Below are 18,577 nucleotides of genomic sequence, written 5' to 3'. Positions count from 1 at the left end.
TGTGTGTGTGTGTGTGTGTGTGTGTGTGTGTGTGTGTGTGTGTGTGTGTGTGTGTGTGTGTGTGTGTGTGTGTCCTAATGTATGCGTTTTAGCCACTGACTCTAGTAGCTGGTTCATTGTATCAGTGAGTGTGACTGAAGATAAAGAGTGTATGAAAGGCCTGTATGGATATTGAGCTTGTGTGTGTGTGTGTGTGTGTGTCACTGTGTAAAACCTGAAATTTCACTTGCTTTAAAGTGTGTGTTTGCTGTTACTTTGTCTATAAAAGTGTGTGTTTATATGGAATTTTTATGTATGTACTTGTGTGATTGTGTGTATACATGCATGCATTCATGTATGTGTGTGTGTGTGTGTGTGTTCCTGTGTGAGCGTGTGTGTGCCCCAAGCGCCACGAGAGCTCATTACCGTGCGTCTTTTTGTTGTGGCCTGTAGAGCGTGGCAGACCTTCCCAAAAATATGCACATCACTAAAACAACAAGCCCGACAGAACAAAACACACACAGACATTAATAATGGAAGATAAAAAACAACCTCAGACATCAACACAAACAGGATCAAGGAAGGACAGGGGAGAGATATTTGGGGCTACAGACGCAGAAGTTTCAGAGCCCTCAGGTGTTGAGACGGGTCAGACAGGTGAATCCAAATGGATGAATCTCTAAGACAGTCTGATAACTTTCCCTCCTTCATAGGAAATATTTTAACCGTTCGGGGGTGTCCGCCAGTGTTGATCTTTATACTGTCTGAATTTGTGTTTCCATGTCCAGGTGGTGTGTGTGGAGGTGAGCGGGTGGAGTCGCAGGCTCCACAGACACGTGGGTCTCAACCGTCTGCAGGATGTGGCGCTCTGCTGGTGGAACCTGGATGAGCCCGGTGAGGAGCTGTGGCCCTGGACTCCCACAAACACACACAGGAACAACCTGGTCGTCCTCAGCTGCTCGCCTGCTGAAGGCCTGAAGGTAAACACACACACATACAGTCCAGGCTGTAGGTTTCTGGACAGATACGCAATTTTTGTTCTTGTAGAAATGCACAATGGAGTAAAAACCCTTTCAACACATGGTGATAATGGTTTAGGGGTCAAACGTACTTGAACATGAAGTAAAACAAAATCAATTTTTTTATATTTTCTGGAAAATCCTTTGCAGTAAATGACTGATGCTGAGCAGATGCTCTGTATCTTCCCTGTTGATGCTCTCAGACCTGCACTGCAGCCACCGTGGTGGTTGTTGGGTCTGTCTGCCTTTAGTCTGGTCTTCAGCGAGAGGAATGCAGCTCAGTCAGATTGAGATTAGGTGATGGATTCATGCAGTCGAGGATATTCCACCTCCTCACCCTGACAGGCTCTCGACAGCTCCTGACGAGTTTGGGATCGTTGTCCTGCTGAGTGATGAAATGTCGTCCAGTGACTTTTGATGCGTTTGGCTCAATCTGAACACACGGGGTGCTCCTGTATACCTGGTGCTACATCCTGGTGCTTCTGTCAACACTAAATGCCAGTGTACCAGCTCCACTGGCAGCTGAGCCCTAACAGAACTATGGGCCTATATCTCCCACACTTTCCATACTGATGTAAACCTAAATTCAAGCTGACACTTGTTAAAACTATAGTATCACTATTTTGACAGGAACCCTTGTTTCTTCACACTGACAGTCATCTCATCTGTGGCTCCCTGACTTTACTGATGTCCTTCACCTGTAAGTCACTTTGGATAAAAGCATCTGTCAAATGAGTCAATGCAAATCTTTTATGGAGATTTTTCTGGAATTTCTACCTGGAGGGAGACCCCAGAGCACAGAGTGAGGGTAAGATATCCCACCTGGCCTGGGAACACCTTGAGATCTCATAGGATCTGCAGGACAAGGCTGATTAAGACAGACCTGGATAAGTGACAAACCAGATAGATGGATGAATGTAGAATTAAATTAAGGGTCCATATCACCCTTTAATACCCTTTATTTTCAAACAGGAAGCAGAACTCTTTCTTCAAGATTTCTTTTTAATTTGAGCTAATTGAGGAACTTAAAGTCACTGATACAGTTTACAATAACGTGTAATGCCAGAAATATAAAAACAATATTTATAACTCAAATAATTCTGTCATGTATCCAGCAATGTAACTGAAGACAGTTAAATTAATGCATACAGTGATGATACTAGTGGTTTGCTGTAATTTTGTTCAGCAGCAACACCTTCAGCAGTTGATAATGTAAAAGCCATGAAGGCAGTTGTGTGTCTTGTGGTGTGAGAAGCTGAAAAAGCTTCCAAGCAAAATAATTCTTCTTCCCATCAGCTCTCATTAGAACCACATATCACAGGCCTTTACAGAGAACAAGCTACATCCAACTAATCAACAGTCACTACCTGCAGTGTGCAAAACAAGTGGAGAAGCAGAACAAAGAAGCCGTCACAAACATTTTTAACTTTAGAGCACCTTTCAGTGCTGTTCAAGCCACAAATCCAGCTGTTCATTTTACATACACACTCACAGGCACACACACAAACACAAACACACACACACGCACAGTGGAAAAGGCAACAAAGCTGCTGTTTTGAGTAGAGTCCTGTGTTGCCGTGGATGGGATTGGGGATGGTGTGTTAGTCACCTCAAGGGTGGCACCTCTGTGTTGCACCTCCATGTATCACCATATGAAATAAGCAGGAAAGCTGAGCTGTGGTTCAGCGTGAAGGAGAACGCCTACGCATCCACACACACTCACACACAGGCTTAGACACACATCCTCATGGCCTCTAGCAAAACCCAACCCGTGACCCTATTCTGCGTCGACGTGGGATTGGCCTCGTGCCGAAAGCAGATGAAAGATCCCAAATTACCGAACCGGGCTTAACTCGGCTCCTCGTACCGTGTACCTCGGTTAGCATATGCAAAACATTCACCACACCAGAGAGAGACGGGAGAGGCTGCGAGAGGGAGGAAAGAGGAGCGTTACCAATTGCATGCTAGGAAAACAAATTCAAAATGAAGGAGGGATGGGAGGTGGTGGTGGGGGGTTTGGGGGGGGACACACATGAATATTGAAATAATCAAAGCAGATGCTGTTCGCTGCTTTTTCCGCTTCTTGTTTTTGGAACGCTCTCCACATTTATCACACTCCTTCACCTAGTTTATTCTCTGTCTCCTTCAGCCCCCCCCCAACAATCCCACCACCCTCACCACCACCACCTCCACCACATCCTCCTCTCCTCCTTCTCCTTCTCCTCCTTCCTTCCTCCACGCTTCAGGAACATTAAAGTGTCTTCGTGGGGCTGCGGCATCGCGCTCTAATGAAAGCGTTTGTTGTCATTTTTCAGATGCACGGTGTGAAATTAAGCGAGCAGTTTATATAAGAGCCGTGGCAGGAATCAAACGCCGGGCACACATCGGGAGACGCCAGCTACTTCAATCACTTCAAGCTCATATATATGTTCCTTTTGTTCAGTTCGCTATCTGCAGCACTAAGCCAATTTTCTAGCCAGTCTCTCGGCATTTAAAAAAGTCTGATTTCTTTCCCTATGTGGTCTTAATTCATATGCCCCCCCCCCCAAACACACACACACACACACACACCTCCTCCCCATGCTGATAAATGGAGCCACAGCACACAGGGGGGTGGAGGGTGGGAATGAGAGGAAAACACATACATAGTTTGTTTTTATGCAACCAGTTAACATTTTTAATGATCATTCCTTCATGCTTCCCTCCCCCCCATAAACACACACACACACTCACAAAGATATACAGACAAACCATTTCCTGAAATTTAATCATCTTAATGAAATGGCAGAAAACAGGTTTAATTATTTATTTATTTATATTTTAAGTCACTCCAGCTTTTTTTTTTTTTTTTTTTTTTTTTTTTGGTGGTGGTGGGGGGGGGGGGGGGGGGGGGGTGTTTGTGTCTATGTTTGTAGACATACTTCCTTTGTTTGTGTTCTTTAAGGTCTATGACTATCCTGTTATCTGTCACCAAACAGTTTCTCTGCACTTGTGTGATTTCTGCTGTTTAATTATTACTGACTGCAGCACTGTGCTGTTTGCTGCTCGTCTGCAGCAAAACAACAAAAACCTAAACACACTGCCCATGAAAGACAACCTCCAATTAAATAATTAGCATAGAAAGAATATGTAATTGCATAGAAATTAAATATTCTATAATCTCCACTAACTGTAAGAACACTATGATTCTGTGTATTAGAGCTACATTACATGTAAAGTGGGGAAATTCGTCTCTAAAACGTAAAAGGCTCCGGTCTTAATGTGCAGTAGAAAGCACATTTTCAGCTCTGCACTGGAGTCACAGTTTGGTCCATGAAAGGGTCGGGTGTGGAATCCAAAGTGCAGAATTTCCCCCAGGCTCCACTGCTTTGTAGAAATCAAACAGGAAACACTGCGTTTACAGTTTTCCCTCCGTGCTGCAATTATGTTCAGTGGCACCAATTATGACAGTTAAGGTGTGAGGAATATTTTGGTTAGTAATCCTGCTGTGCCTGTGTATTTTCTCACATCAGTACCTCAACTCTTAACCCTAATTCACATAGCTAAAACTTCCCAGTCCCAGCCCCCCGCACCCCCCCACCCCCCACCCCCTCGAAACACCCCTCATCCCTTCATCCCTCGACTCTCCTCCGAGTCCCTCGGTCTCTCTCTACCCGTCTCTCCCTGTCTTTCTCTGCTCCGTGAGCTGGAAAATTGGCTTCAAAAGGCCACTGCTGTGAACAAGGGCCAGCCACACAGTTGGGCCCATCCGCTTTATCTTTCACGCCACGGAGGGGAAAAAAAGGTGCCGGCGAGAGAGAGAGAGGAGAAGAATGGAGAAGAATAGTTTTGACCAGTCACTGAAACCAATAACCAGGAGAAAGCTACTTACTAGAGGCCTCTCTCTGTCTCTCTCTCTCTCTCTCTCTCTCTCTCTCTCTCTCTCTCTCTCTCTCTCTCTCTCTCTCTCTCTCTCTTTGCATCTCTCTCTCTCTCTCTCCTCTTTGCATCTCTCTCTCTCTCCATGTCTCCACCCTCCTCTTCCTCCTCTCTGTCTCTTCACTCACTTCTGTTCCTTCTCTTTCTCTTCGTCTTTTGTGAATATTTGTCTGTCTGTCTGTATCCCTCTCTTTTTGTCTCTTTTTTTTTTGCTCACTCCCTCTTTTGACCTTATTCATCATTTTTCTATTTTCTGCTTTCAGAACCAGGGAGTGTGGTACATTCAACTATTACAATATACTCTGGACTGTTCACAGCCAAACAAAGCTTTTACTTCAATATATTATGAATTAATCTATGATTTTATTAAAATCACAAATGCATACTGTATTTCAGAAGCTGTTTCTCTACACTGGCCTTTTTTTTCCAAAACTAAATTTTTTCAGCCTTTGTGTAAAAGGTTTTAAAACATCGGTGCAAATTGATTCTTTAAAAATATGAGTTGGAGATATAATGAACAGCCTCAGCTAATATTGTGAGATCTGCTCACAACCGTCATTTTTTGTGAATATTAAAATTTAGAGTAATATTTTTACTTAACATTTTGCTGTCAAATTGGTCCGTGCAGCCACCTGAGCATGCAGGTTTAAGACTGGTCTTTCAGCTGCAGGTAAACTGTCTCATCATTTGTCTGATGTTTGAGTCTCATAGTGAGAGTGTTTGTAGTGTTTTTGAGTTTGTTGCTCTGAAAGATTCAAACCTCACAACCCTGAACATCTTGAGTGCTGGGCTCTAATCTACCAATCAGCTGTGTTGCTTCAGGTGCCTTTTGTTTGCCTTTGCTTTGTCCACATGAGTTGGAGAACGAGGCGCAGCGCGGCCTTAAATGACCCAGAGTCCAAACGCAGCTCTAATAAAAACTGTGACTCTAAATGCGGGACTGAGTGCAGTTTTTGCTGTGTGTGTGTTTTCTGTGTTTTCTGCTGTTGCACTTTTGAGATTTATAGATCACATCTTTTTAAATGTTGGGCTTTTATGTCAACTAGACATTCAAAGACCTGGTCCAGCTGAATATTGTGACCAAATATCTAAAATCTCAAGGCCTTTAAATCTATTAAATTGATCTTAAACTGAAAATCCTGGAAACCTGTGTAAAGAGTCCTGGGCATGAGTTTCTCATAGCTAGAATGACATTTAATTAATCTATGAATCCACTGTTTAACATACTGTATCTTCAAACATCCAAGTGAATATAGGAAATTCTAAATCAATACTTTGATGTTTGAGGCCCATTACCTTCTGTATGGAGGTGTCCAGCAGGGAAATGCCTCTTATTGATCGTAGTGTTTGCGTGAAAATAACCCAGATATCATTAACTTTACCCATCACCCAGTTTCAGTCAGGAGCACGGCTCATGTAGTCGTCGGTTGAACTACAGTCGTGGACATGTGGCTTCATACCATGGGTTGAACGTTCGTTCATTTCTTTTGTGCATGTAATATGTGAGAAAATAAATACAAGACCAAAGACAAATTAGTGTAGATATCAATTAAATGATTGACTGTTGCAGGTTGAACCAGGCTGTGCAGTATTTTCTCTTTGCCTCTGAATTCTTAGCTGACTTAGCTCCCTTCTCCTTTCCCCTGAGCGTCACCTGTCAGGCGACACAGAGCTGAATCAGCTGCACTTCATCCTCAGTGGTGCCATGGTGGCATGCTGGCGCAGCGGGCAGCGGGCACGAGCGAGCCGGGCACAGGATGAAAAGCTGAGGAGGATGAGAGGTGGTTGTGGGGTCAGGGTTTGTGGAACTGAAGTGGGTCTTGTGATTCATGTGACAGCGTTGTGTGGATGGACTCGACGGTGTGCAAGTTTATTTAATGGGTGTGTCACTTTGTCCCTGCAGAAATGTTGCGATCCGGAGAACCGCACCCTCCCAAGGATACCCCCACCTCTTACATGAATTGAGCCCTTCTTGCCTCAAACAAACACACTCACACACACAGCACCCACCCCCTGGGGAGCAGCAGGAGCTAGCTCTGGGGGATTATGGAGAGGAAAAAAAGCTTTCAGGAGGACAGTCTTCTGCTTCTCCCCTGCTGTAGACCATGGGCAGGCAAAAACTCCCTTCCTCCCTCTAAGTCCCTTTTTGGCAGTGCCTGCCAAAAACTGGGCCGGGCAGCTTTGCAAAAGGAAAAGAAGGCAGGCAGGCAGCCGATCCCTCTTTCTGTCTACATGGCGAAAAGAAATGGGCTCATTTAGCCAAAGCTGCCACGGTCAATGCAGGGCTCTGATAGAAGCTTTGGTAAGGTGAAATCCCTCCTAAAAAGCTCTGTTAGTGACTGTGGAACTGTTGGGCTGCTGTTTAGCACCGGCTGTTGTCTCCTGTCATCCACCTACTGTTCCTGGTTCCTTGTGGGTGTTTTATCGACAGTGCCACCCGTGGCATAGCCGATCTCCTTCAGTGTCAGTGCTTGCTTGCTTAGCAGGGCCATTGTGCCCACTCCCACCGACTGGTTTTGGTCCAGGAGCACATAATGTAAATTCTGTATTTGACCATTGGTCAAATGATTCCAATTCTTTATATTATGAAAGGCTTGTTTCCTGTCATTCACCACGTCTGGTCTCGAGCTCTTGGCTCCTCACACAGGTAAACAGAGGAGGTTGTTTATCGCTGGGTGCCAAGCTGTAGCATGCTCAGGGAGAAGCTGTTGTCGACCTTGAGTTAAAACGGAGCCGTTATCATTAGCTGTCTTGATTGACAGCTGGTTGTTGATGAGCAAAGTGGAAGACTCTGTTTCCTCCATCTCCAGAGGATTTGGGGCTTCTGCCATGGTATGACTCATTTCTCTGCCTCTGTGTTCTCTCGCTCTCTTTCTTCACCTTTCTTTGATTCAGAAACAAGTTTAATGGCACTGACACAAGTCAGCTTATTCAAATATGTTAAGACGGCAACACAATTAAAGTTGTGTTGTTTATACAGCAGTTAATGACACTTACCTTTTTCACTCCAGGACCAAAGACAGATACAGACAGAAAAAAGAGCCTTTGTAACAGACTGTCAAAACAAATCCATCTCTGTCAGCCGACAAGTCGACAGACTTGTAGAGACGTAGTGAAGAACTATTTTTCACACTACAAATTCACAATTGAAAGTTTGAAAGTTCATCAACACGTAAACAAGGTCTCCTACATAATGTAACAATGCTACAGGTGGATGTCATGTCCATCAGTTTATGTCTAATGGCTCAAAGTACTGAAAGAAGAGAGAAGAATAAGAGTTGTCAGCTCTTGCAGTTGTAGCCCATCCTGAACGCTTTATATCGGATTAGATTTATAGGGAAGATGCTCAAGTGTGCACCACTCCCTGAAATTCAAACTGAGAACGAACAGTGAATGATAAAATAAACTTCAAACTGTTTTGAAACAGGCTTCAAGACAGTTTGAAGGATTTTACAACATAGTGGAGGAGATAAGAGAAAAGTGGATACAGAAGAATCAGATAAAACATTTTAAAATGATCAAATTAATCAATGAAATAAAAAACAGGAGAATGTAATAATACAATAATAGATTTAAGAAGTTAAGAGTAGATTCAGACCCTAAGACCTGAGAAGGCACACCTATAAACTAAAGATCTTTCCAGTCTAATCTCCTCAGGGAGGTTTTTCCAGAGTTCAGGGCCTGAACAGAGGCTCAGTCACCCTTGGTCTTCAGCTGAGACTGTGGAATAGCTAACAAAGCTTTGGTCAAGGACCTCAGGATGCAGCTTGGCACATATGGTGTCAGTAGATCTGCAATGTCCTTAGGTGCAAGTCCAGAACAGGTCAGCAATAAAATCTTAAAATCAGTTCTGAAATTTAGCAAAAGCCAATGAAAAGATGCTAAAATAGGAGTAATGTGCTTTCTTCTTTTGGTTTTCATGAGAGGTCTGGCTGCTGCACGTGGACGAGCTGTAATTTACATAGACTACGTTGACTCATACGTGTATACAGAGAGTTACAGTAGTCCAAACAAGAGGAGATAAAATCATGTATGACAGGATAAAATAGGTCTGATCTTAGAGATTCTCCTGAGCTGCAAGAAACAAGACTGGACACCTGCATTTAAATGTTTGTCTGAGCTGTTTATCAAAGATGACCCTGAGATTTTTACAGCTGACCGCTGTGTTACGGGACGGAGAGCCCAGGTGCTTTGATGTGTAAGCGTTAGATATGTAACAGCAATTACCTGGAGGAGGTTCTGGGCCATCCAGCATTTGAGATCCTATACGCAGTCCTCTGAGAACACTCAGTTGATGAGATTCATTGGGGTTAAAAGAAAGGTACAACTGGGTGTCATCTGCATAGGAATAAAAACTTAGATTATGTCTGCAGATGAAATTGTTCTCTGGTCTTTTCTACATCTGCTCTCTCTGTCAGGTCCTCAGCTCTGTCCGGACAGGAGGTAATCCCCTGGACTGCCGCTTCAGCCTGCTCCAGCCCTACCAGCTGCTAACAGTGGAGCTACCTGCAAGGCCCCAAGGGTCCCACCAGGGGCCCTTGGCTGACAGCTGTGTGTACGAATGTGCACGAGGGCGCCTGCACCACCTGTCTGTCGCCCACATCCCACTGCCATCTGAGCCCATTTCCTGCTCACGTCACCCCTCTGAGACCATGCTCCTCCTGGGCTTAGGTGACTCCTCCTTGGTCCTGTACGACCAACGGCGGGGGGCCTCTCTCCTGGTCTCCTGCCCTGTGCCACCCAACCTCCTCGCTTGGCACCCTGCTGGGGCTGCAGTCATGGTAGGGGGAGGGCAAGGAGAGCTGATGTGTTTTGATGTGGGCTTAGCACCTATGAACATGGCGCTGGTAGCGGAGGAGGTAGCTTCAGCCGCCACACTAAGACTAGATCAGCACCTGCGGGGCTGTGGAGGCCTGGAGGGGCTGCAGTGGGGGTCAGGCCTGGAAGGAGGCCCGGAGGGGACAGATATGCTGATGTTGGCCTTTCACGGGGGACCACTTGCAGCCTTGAGATTCAGACTAGGTAAGTAAAATAAGATTCAAAAATACCATTTGAAAGACGATGAGATGGGAGTTGGAATATTTGTGGAATAGAAACCAAAACTAGTGCTGTGATGAATAATCATTTCCTTTATTGATTCATCTGTGTAGTCTAGTGTATAAGTGTAAGAAAACTATGAAAAAAGCCCTAAGGTGATGCCTTCAGATCACTGGTTTACTCTGACCAACAGCTCAAAACCCAAACATTATTTTATCTTTGTCCATTTTATGCTATGATGTTTTATCTACATTTTATTTGTCTTTTTTTTTTTTGCCTTTTTAATAATATTTTTTCTGTAGCACTTAGAGATTTGCTTCAAATGTAAAGTGCATTACAAATAAAATGTATTATTATTATTACTATTATTATTACATATTTAATTTGCAATAAAAATAAAACTGAAAATCCTCACGTTTGAAAAGCTGGGAGCAAAATTTAGCATCTTATGTTAGTTATTAAAATGTTGAATAATTTTCTGTTTGCAAAGTGCTAGAAGTCGTATATCTCAGACATCAGGTCACTAAAAGCCGGTTTAAAGGGAAATGTGTGAGTATCTTTCGAAGAAACATAAACTGGCCTTTAATAATGCTGTCGCAGAGCGATTCAGTCACACAGCTCAAATACAGAAAAGCTGCACTGCCCCCAAACCCACAACCTTTACAGGAATATTTAGTTTTTTTTTAACCTGTTTCTGTCCAGAGTCATGATTTACAAACCTTCCTCTCCATCATAGTCATCCTCTCCTAATGAAGGTCCCCCCCCCCCCCCCTTCAGAGTCTCCTCCTCTGTTCTGGATCTGACACTGTATCTGAACCCTGCTGTGTAAATGCGGCTGCTGAACGGGTCGTCCTCGTACCTCTTCACTGCTGAGGGAAGTTAATTTGTTGACGGGCGGGAAGGTTAGCAGGAGTCACGCTCTCAGAGGTCATTCAATAATCGCCCCGGGGCACGAGCCCCCCAGGTGCATTCTGGGATGCATTTTTCCGATAAATCGTTTACAGTGGCTGCGCAGTCCCTTGGGGCCCCCAGATAAAGTTTGCCAATCAAAAATTTTCCGAAGCAGCCACCTCACCTTCTAACACACAAACACACACACACACTCGTACAGTCTCACACACACTCACACATTCAGCGTCTTTAATTGTGACTTTGGAAAGAAGATGTGACGGTGGCACGCAGCTCTCTGCTGAAGTTTGAAAGCAGGCGTGTGGGGGTGGAAGGAGGAAGGTAGAGGATTGTGTGCGTTTAAGTTTGTGTGTGTGTTCGACTGCGTTTGCCTGTGTGCTCAGGGAGGGGGGGGTATCTTCCAACAATAGCTTCCCCTCCTCTGATCGCCTGCCAAGGTTTTGATGAAGAAAGTCACTGCACGTCTTTTCTCCATGATAATTCTCCCCCCCCCCCACACACACATGTGTGTATTCTTCTATTTCTGTGCTTCTATGCACACACACACACACGAACAATCACGCACACACACATATAGACACACTCCAACTCATTTGTTTGTTTGCTTGCGCTCCTTCTCTGTATTGACTTGTTTCATAAGGCCTGCTACATGACAGAAGGAGTGAGTCAGGAGGCGGCGAGGAAGAAAGACTTGGCCAAGCTCCAGGTTCTCTTTTATTTTTTCCATAGGAGGCAGCCCTCCCTGGTGCCCCCCCCCCCACCTCCACCTCCCTGCCTGCACTGAGTTATCTCATCTGGGCACACGTTGGCCGCGGCTGGGCCTGCACCAGTACAGGCTGTGGAGGGGCAAACAGGGGAATGTGCTGCACAACACAGGGAAATAGTCATTTTTGCAGAGGTGGAAATTTAGTGAAATATCAGTGATTTTTAAAGGGCGGTTACATAACTTGGTGTATAACTAGTGTAAAAACAAAAAAAGAGAGAGAGAGAGAGAAAAGACGAGAGCTCAAGCCGAGGCGTCTTTATTTGATGTTTATTTTGGTTATTAAAGCAGAGAACGTCTACTCAGCAGCAGGTATCAAGTAACATCAAGGTGGGTTCAGCTTCTGCTGCTCAAGCTGCTGCTTGCTAATTAAAGCACTTTTTCCAGTCAAGTCTCCACAAGCAGATGTTTTAATACAAAAAAGGCAGCGTTTAGTTTGGATCGAGTGATATCATCCCCAGTTTTTACACATTTGACATTTTCACTGAAAGCACAAAAGCAAAAGCAACTGTGATTTCCTGAATTATTGTCCACAAAACAACAGTTTTAATGGTAAATTCTTTTATATTTTAGAAGACTCGTTGTTATTAATTTGAATTGAACTCTTTGTCTTTTAGTTTTGTCTCGGTCCGCTCGTGTTGCTGGTGTGTGAGGACTCACTGAGCTGGTCAAACAGTTTAGTGGAGACAGGTGTGGGACAGGAGTGACTTGTCCTTGGAACCACAATGATCCATTGTCTCGGCTCAGTGTTAGCTTAGAGCGGACTTTAACGCCCAACTCAAGGACCCCTACACACACACACACACACACACACACACACACACACACACACACACAATCACACACACAATCACACATAGACACACACAAACCACACTACGCTCAGATGATGTATTAGCCACATTAACCCACTCTTCAGGGGATTTGGGGGCTTGTTAATTGCCAGTTTGTCATTTTAATTGCTTGTACACCCCCCATCCACACACACACACACACACACACACGTGCACACACAGACACACACATGCAAGCCTTTCTCAAAACATGTTAGTAACTTCTTCTGACTGTGAGCCGCTGTGATCAAGTCTACAATAGACCATAATTACCTGCTGGCATTCAACACCTTCACTTCCCGTATGTGCATTTCATAAAGTCACAAACATACACACCTTTGCCCTTTAACACACAGAAGGAGACACCTCCACTGCCGGGAAGGGTACAAAACCACGTCCTTCCATTATTCAGCAGAGTCCTAATCTGTTTACGCACATACACACACAGACACACACAAACACAACAGCATAAGCAATCACCTCTGGTCAAAAGGCATTATCAGTTGTAGCATTCCTCTCATCTTCTCCGATCACAAAAAAGCAACAGACAGGCAAATTATTTCAACATAAGGGAACATACTGCCTTCTGAGGATTTAAATAGATGGAGATGAGGACAACCTTGTTTTTAGTTTGAATTTACACACACACACACACACACACACACACACACACCAGGGATTAAACAGACTTCCAGGCTAATTGATTGACAAGTCAATGCCAGTCTAGTGCTGCCTCAGAGTTTAGACCGATCCACTGGACACTTACTTAGCTCGAGTAATTGCTCCAGGTTGTTCTGCATGGTCACGCACAGCAAGCACCTTTACACCTCAGAGTACCAAGAGCCTGCCAAAGGAGATGGAGCAAGATATGTAATGTTGATTCATCTGCTGCATTTTTGCACATTTATAGAAAAAATAAAATAAAAAAGCATAAATATATAAATTTGTGTCAACATTTGAAAATTCCTCCATATAAACCAATATAGAGTCAAATAAGTCTAAATCAAATCTAGTAAAATAAAATGACACAAAATCTAATATAAACTGATCCCAGATGAGAGATGGTGGATGGATGGACAAAGACTTGTAAATGTTGTAATGTTGTGATGTAAATTTTGATCCTTTAAGACAGAAAGAAGCTATTTTTTTTACTCTTTTGTACTGTTGATGATGGACATGCTAAGGTCTAATGCATATTGTGATTGGCCTAGAAAAAATAGAATAGACTCGTGCCCACTTTCCGTTTGGGAAAGACTTTCGGATCCCACTGTATTTATTTGCGCAGACGAACATCAGGTGATAAGACGAGGCTGGAGACTGAAGGGCTTCATATATACAGTAGGATATATAATATACACAAGGAGATTAATGAGACTGGTTTTGTTGTTTTTATTATTATGATTATTTAATCTAATGATAAACTCTACACTGTGTGACAGGGGCTCTGACTGGGGGCCAGATGGGTCCGGGCGAGCTGCTGCAGCAGCGCCTGCTTTGTGGCCAGGTCAGAGAAGCCCTGGGCATCCTGGAGGCCATGGACTGGAGCATCATGGGAGACGAATGCTACCGAGGTCTGTGCTCAGTCACCAACCACCTGTTGAGGCTGGAGCTGAATGCAGAGAGAGAAGGTGGGTCTGTGGGTCAGAAAGGTTTTAGTGTGAAAGTAGGAATAAAAAATAAGCTAAATTTATGCATTTTGTTTTCCTCCTCCTAGATACTTTTTTTATTTTCTTCTGACCTTAAAGCCCAGTGTATATAGAAAAATACTGAAGCGGTAATCCTACCCTTTGCCGAAAAAACTAGACATTTGATGAAGATGACATTACTTGTGTTTTTGGTAAATTCGTGTTTGACCTCCTGTGAACAAACTGTTGCACAACTCAATCTTTTTTCTTTCTTAGGAACTTTTGTTTGAATCCCAGTGGAAAAGAAAAGAAGCTTTTCACAGAGAACTTGTTTAAAACCTGGCACACAGCTGGACCTGTGTGCTCAATGTACAAAACTGAGGACAGTGTTGAAAACTGTTGTGGAACAACTGTAAACAACTGCTTTCAATAGAACGTAGCTAAAAACAGTGGCTTAATGTCACTGCATGACTTAAGGCGCTAATTAGCATATTATAGCATGATGTCAACATGCATCAGCCCTTTATCTGTTTGCTTCTCTCCTACTCTCTGTGCTCACATGTACAGTATTTTAATACAGATGAATTCCCAGTAAAGCTGTTTTTAAATGTCACAAGTAAATGAGAAAATATATGTGATTGCATTTGGTTATTTATATTTAATTTTCTGATATATTTTTGTTGTTTTTCAGCACATTGTGAATTTAACTTTCTTGTTTTCCACCATAACCTTATGAATGTTATTTTTACTGATTTTATTGTGTGTGTTTCTGTCTTAAGCCCAGTTAGAAGCAGCCCTGGGTGTGTTTTATGCTCCACCCGCCCCTTTCTCTGATTCGGTGATACTCGAGTACAGGGAGCCAATCAGCAAGTACGCCCGCCGCTTTTTTCACCACCTCCTCAGGTAACACCACCCACTCTGTGCTGTTGCTCTCGTCCTAATTTGATGTACTGAGGGAGAAATTTGTCTTGCACATGTCCTCAGGGGGGGTCAAAGGTCAAATTCAGCTGCTGGAATTAAAAACAACTAAAATAGGAAAAGTGGCTCCAATAAGAGATCCAATAAAAAAGAAATTAAACGTCTGATCAGTGATTTAAGGCTCCTTCCTGTGGTCATGTGACTCACTTCCACACATTTTTATTGGACTATTTTTAAAGCGTTACCAGAACACTGTTTGGTTTATCAACACAGGATGTAGAGTCAGAATAAGAAAAACCTTTTTCAGGAGATGACATCCATTGAACTGCCTGTTTACCGCTCACTATTGCTATTTTAAAAATTCTAAAAAGGAAATAGCTTTTGAATTTTGTCACACACACACACACACACACACACACACACACACACACACACACACACACACACACACACACACTGATGCAGCTTTGAGTCATTCATAAGGCGAAGCACCATACATGCACCTGTTTAGACTGTTGTTTCATTTTCCCTTCTGCCATGAGAGCCTTTTGAAAAGCCTGTTTGACTGAAATAGACCCTGTTGTTCCCACACACTGCTGCTCACTGCTCTCCATCCTGCAATTACCTCCCATTCCCTCTCTCTCTCCCTCGCTCTCTTCCTCTGTAGCAGAGCTGGAGCGTTGTTTGGCATCCCTCCTCCTCTCCTCTCTTATCACCTACCTGCATTCTTTTTCTCTCCATCAACATCAAATGAAGGAACCCCCCCTGCCCCCTCATCCCCCAACACCCCCCCCCCCCTCCCCCCCACAAACACACACACACACCTCCTCTCTCTGTTTGTGTTTGTTTGTTTCATGTTGGCTCTAGACAGGGAAAGTTGAGGTGTTTTGTACTGGGAGATACAGCTCTCTCTCTCTCTCTCTCTCTAAGCTTTAATTCTGGATAATAGGAAGAGGACTCGCTACTCTCAGTTCAATTATTGACAGTTTTGTATGCTGTGTGTTTGTGTGTGTGTGTGTGTGTGTGTGTGTGTGTGTGTGTGTGTGTGTGTGTGTGTGTGTGTGTGTGTGTGTGGATTGGGGTGTGTGCCTGCGTACAGACTGAAGGCAGACGTGTACTAGTGACCTGTAGATCTGTACATTTTTATTTCATGTTTACACCTTCATATTGTTGTCATGTTTCCTCTTTAACTGTCTCCACTTTCTCTGCAGACACCAGCGCTTTGAGAAGGCCTTCCTCCTCGCTGTGGATTTGGAAGACAGAGATTTATTCATGGTGAGTGGAAACTAAACTGAAAGAATATCATATTGATAAAAAAAAGCATATTTTGACAAAAGGCTTCACACATTTAGTTACAGAACTAAAACCCTCCATCATTTTTTTAAGTCAGTCAGTCACTGAGTCAGTTTTTTAAAGTTAACACGCGGGGGATGCAGTCATACAATAAAACAAAAGGTTAGATACTAATTCAACATCCCAGAATTAGATCTCTCTTTCAGTACCATGGATAGCGCCACATGGTCAGACATGTTTATAAACCTAATAGAAATCATAAATCATAAATCATTAACAGTATACACAGTACTCCAACACAGAACAGGTGCACAGTGAACACAGGCAGGTAAAGAAGGGGACGTATGGAAACTCCTCTGATAGGCTAATGTAGCCACACCAAGTATTTTTCATGGAGACTTGTAGTTTTATAAGTATAAATACTGTTTAAGTTTTAGGAATATGCTGTCTAAAATAGTGTGTTCTGTTTTTAAACAATATTTCCAGCATGTTTGCTTTTATTGCAGTGATTAACAGTGAGCGTACAAACAGGAAACTTGCAGGTATAGCATGTAGCACGTGTTGTGGTTATAGTGCATGCTTCTTAACCACCATGTACCAAGCCGCCCTCAGACTGTGTTCTGTTAAATAATTAATTAATATTTTCCCGCTGACATGCAATTTTCAGACATGCTCACATTTTTATTGCATTATTCCACAGCAGGGGTTGAAAATATTTGCTCCAATTAGTTACAACGATCACAAAATGTGAGCTTCAATGACTAACGAGAAACCTGGAACCTAAAATATATGAAAAATCACCCAGGTATCCATAAATATATACAAACCTTTAGTCATAATCACTCAAAATATTGTTCCAGCTTGTAAACAAATACAGTAGAAAATCCAACTATAACACAGTCTGGATTATTTTGTAGCAACTTGTTTTTGTGCCGTCTTTACTGAAAGTCTGTTTATGTCTTTAAATGACTGAAAATACTTGGATGATTGATGATTTTAAAAATGTCTAATTTGTACATGATGTACGAATGAAATTATGTGACTGCAAATGAAACATTATTCATCGATCAGTAGACAGACTCCAGAGGGTTTAGACAGTGAATCGTGTGTGTGTGTGTGTCTCTATGGTTGAGTGGACAAATTGTGGTTTAAAACTGTCATTGTAAGAACATCCTGACAACTTCAAAGGGCTGTTTAAAGGTGAAGACTCGGCTGTAGGGTCAGGGTCAGGCCTGTCGTTGTGATGGTTCAGTTTAGGGGAAGGGGTTGGGAAACACGAGTGTCCTCACAACAGCGGTAAGACAAGTGTGTGTGTGTGTTTCATGTCAGAGAGCAGGTGTGATCTCAGTATGGGCCCCTAACTTTTCACAACCTCCGTGGCCTCCTCTCAGCCTTTTCCTCTCCTCTCATCTTCCCTCTGACTCGCTCTTTCTTCCACTCCACTCTGAAATGCTCTACTGTGTGTTTGACCCCTTTTTCATGGGGCCCCCTTTGCTCCATGCTTCACCAACACCCTAGACATTAATACAGACCCGCACACACACACACACACACACACACACATTCACACTCCTCTTGCTTCCTCAATCACACTGATAGCACTGGTTCCAATTCCCTCCCCACTAAGCAGTGCTGCTGGGAAGCCGAATTGAAAAGGTGGAGTCGAGCCTGTGGACCTTGAAAGAGCGCAAAGGAAGGGGGGGTGGGGGGGTGGGGCGGCTGGAGGAGAGGAGGGGGTAGTGGTGTAGATGGAAAGCTATACGACAAATGCAAAATAAGAGAAAAGGTGAGAGAGCAAAGAATTAAGGTCTTACTTTGTCACTCACGGAAAAGGAAGCTGGAATATCATTATTCCCACAGAGCTACATTACATTCATGTGCATGTTCTCTGTGTCAAAATCCTTTAAATAATTTACGTGTCCTAAAAGCAAACCATTTATTCATATACATGTGAGTCTACACAAGCAAATTCTACTTTTTTCAGGAATATTTGCATGAAGAGAATAAAATGTACATGTCAGGAACATTTACACACAAATCCTTTTCATATTGTGCCAAGTTATTGAGCATAGAATAAGAAATTAAAGCGCACATGGTTTGTGTGTGGCACAATAAGAAATGATTTACATGATATTCAGAAGTGTATCATGTAAAATAAGCCACTAAAGAAGGTCACACAGGAAATCACAGAGGTGATTTGCATGTGATGTTATCCAGAAGTGGAGCATCACTGGTTCTTCACACTGCACGACCAAAACTACAACCTCTCCAATTATGAAGCCA

At 43.3% G+C, this 18,577-nt stretch overlaps 1 protein-coding gene across 9 annotated transcripts in view; it reads left to right on the top strand.

Moving 5' to 3' along the window:
• Positions 1 to 18,577, top strand: part of wdpcp (WD repeat containing planar cell polarity effector) — a 79,392-nt gene that overhangs the window by 42,494 nt on the left and 18,321 nt on the right. For all 9 annotated transcript variants that reach the window (XR_011691292.1, XM_071479846.1, XM_071479841.1 and 6 more), the window contains 5 exons: positions 768 to 959; positions 9,335 to 9,938; positions 13,898 to 14,086; positions 14,863 to 14,986; positions 16,213 to 16,276. Coding sequence is in view for 8 of the 9 variants with exons in the window: in XM_071479846.1 (XP_071335947.1) it covers positions 768 to 959; positions 9,335 to 9,938; positions 13,898 to 14,086; positions 14,863 to 14,986; positions 16,213 to 16,276 (1,173 nt within the window). In the remaining variant the exon portion in view is untranslated. The remainder of the gene's footprint in view (positions 1 to 767; positions 960 to 9,334; positions 9,939 to 13,897; positions 14,087 to 14,862; positions 14,987 to 16,212; positions 16,277 to 18,577) is intronic.

The sequence above is a fragment of the Trachinotus anak genome, unplaced genomic scaffold (assembly GCF_046630095.1).
Source record: "Trachinotus anak isolate AG129_WGS33_773 ecotype Australia unplaced genomic scaffold, CSIRO_AGI_Tana_v1 ptg000007l, whole genome shotgun sequence".
In the NCBI taxonomy this organism is placed as follows: Eukaryota; Metazoa; Chordata; class Actinopteri; order Carangiformes; family Carangidae; genus Trachinotus; species Trachinotus anak.
The sequence above is the reverse complement of the archived record's forward strand: the minus strand, read 5'-3'. Positions and strand labels throughout refer to the sequence as shown.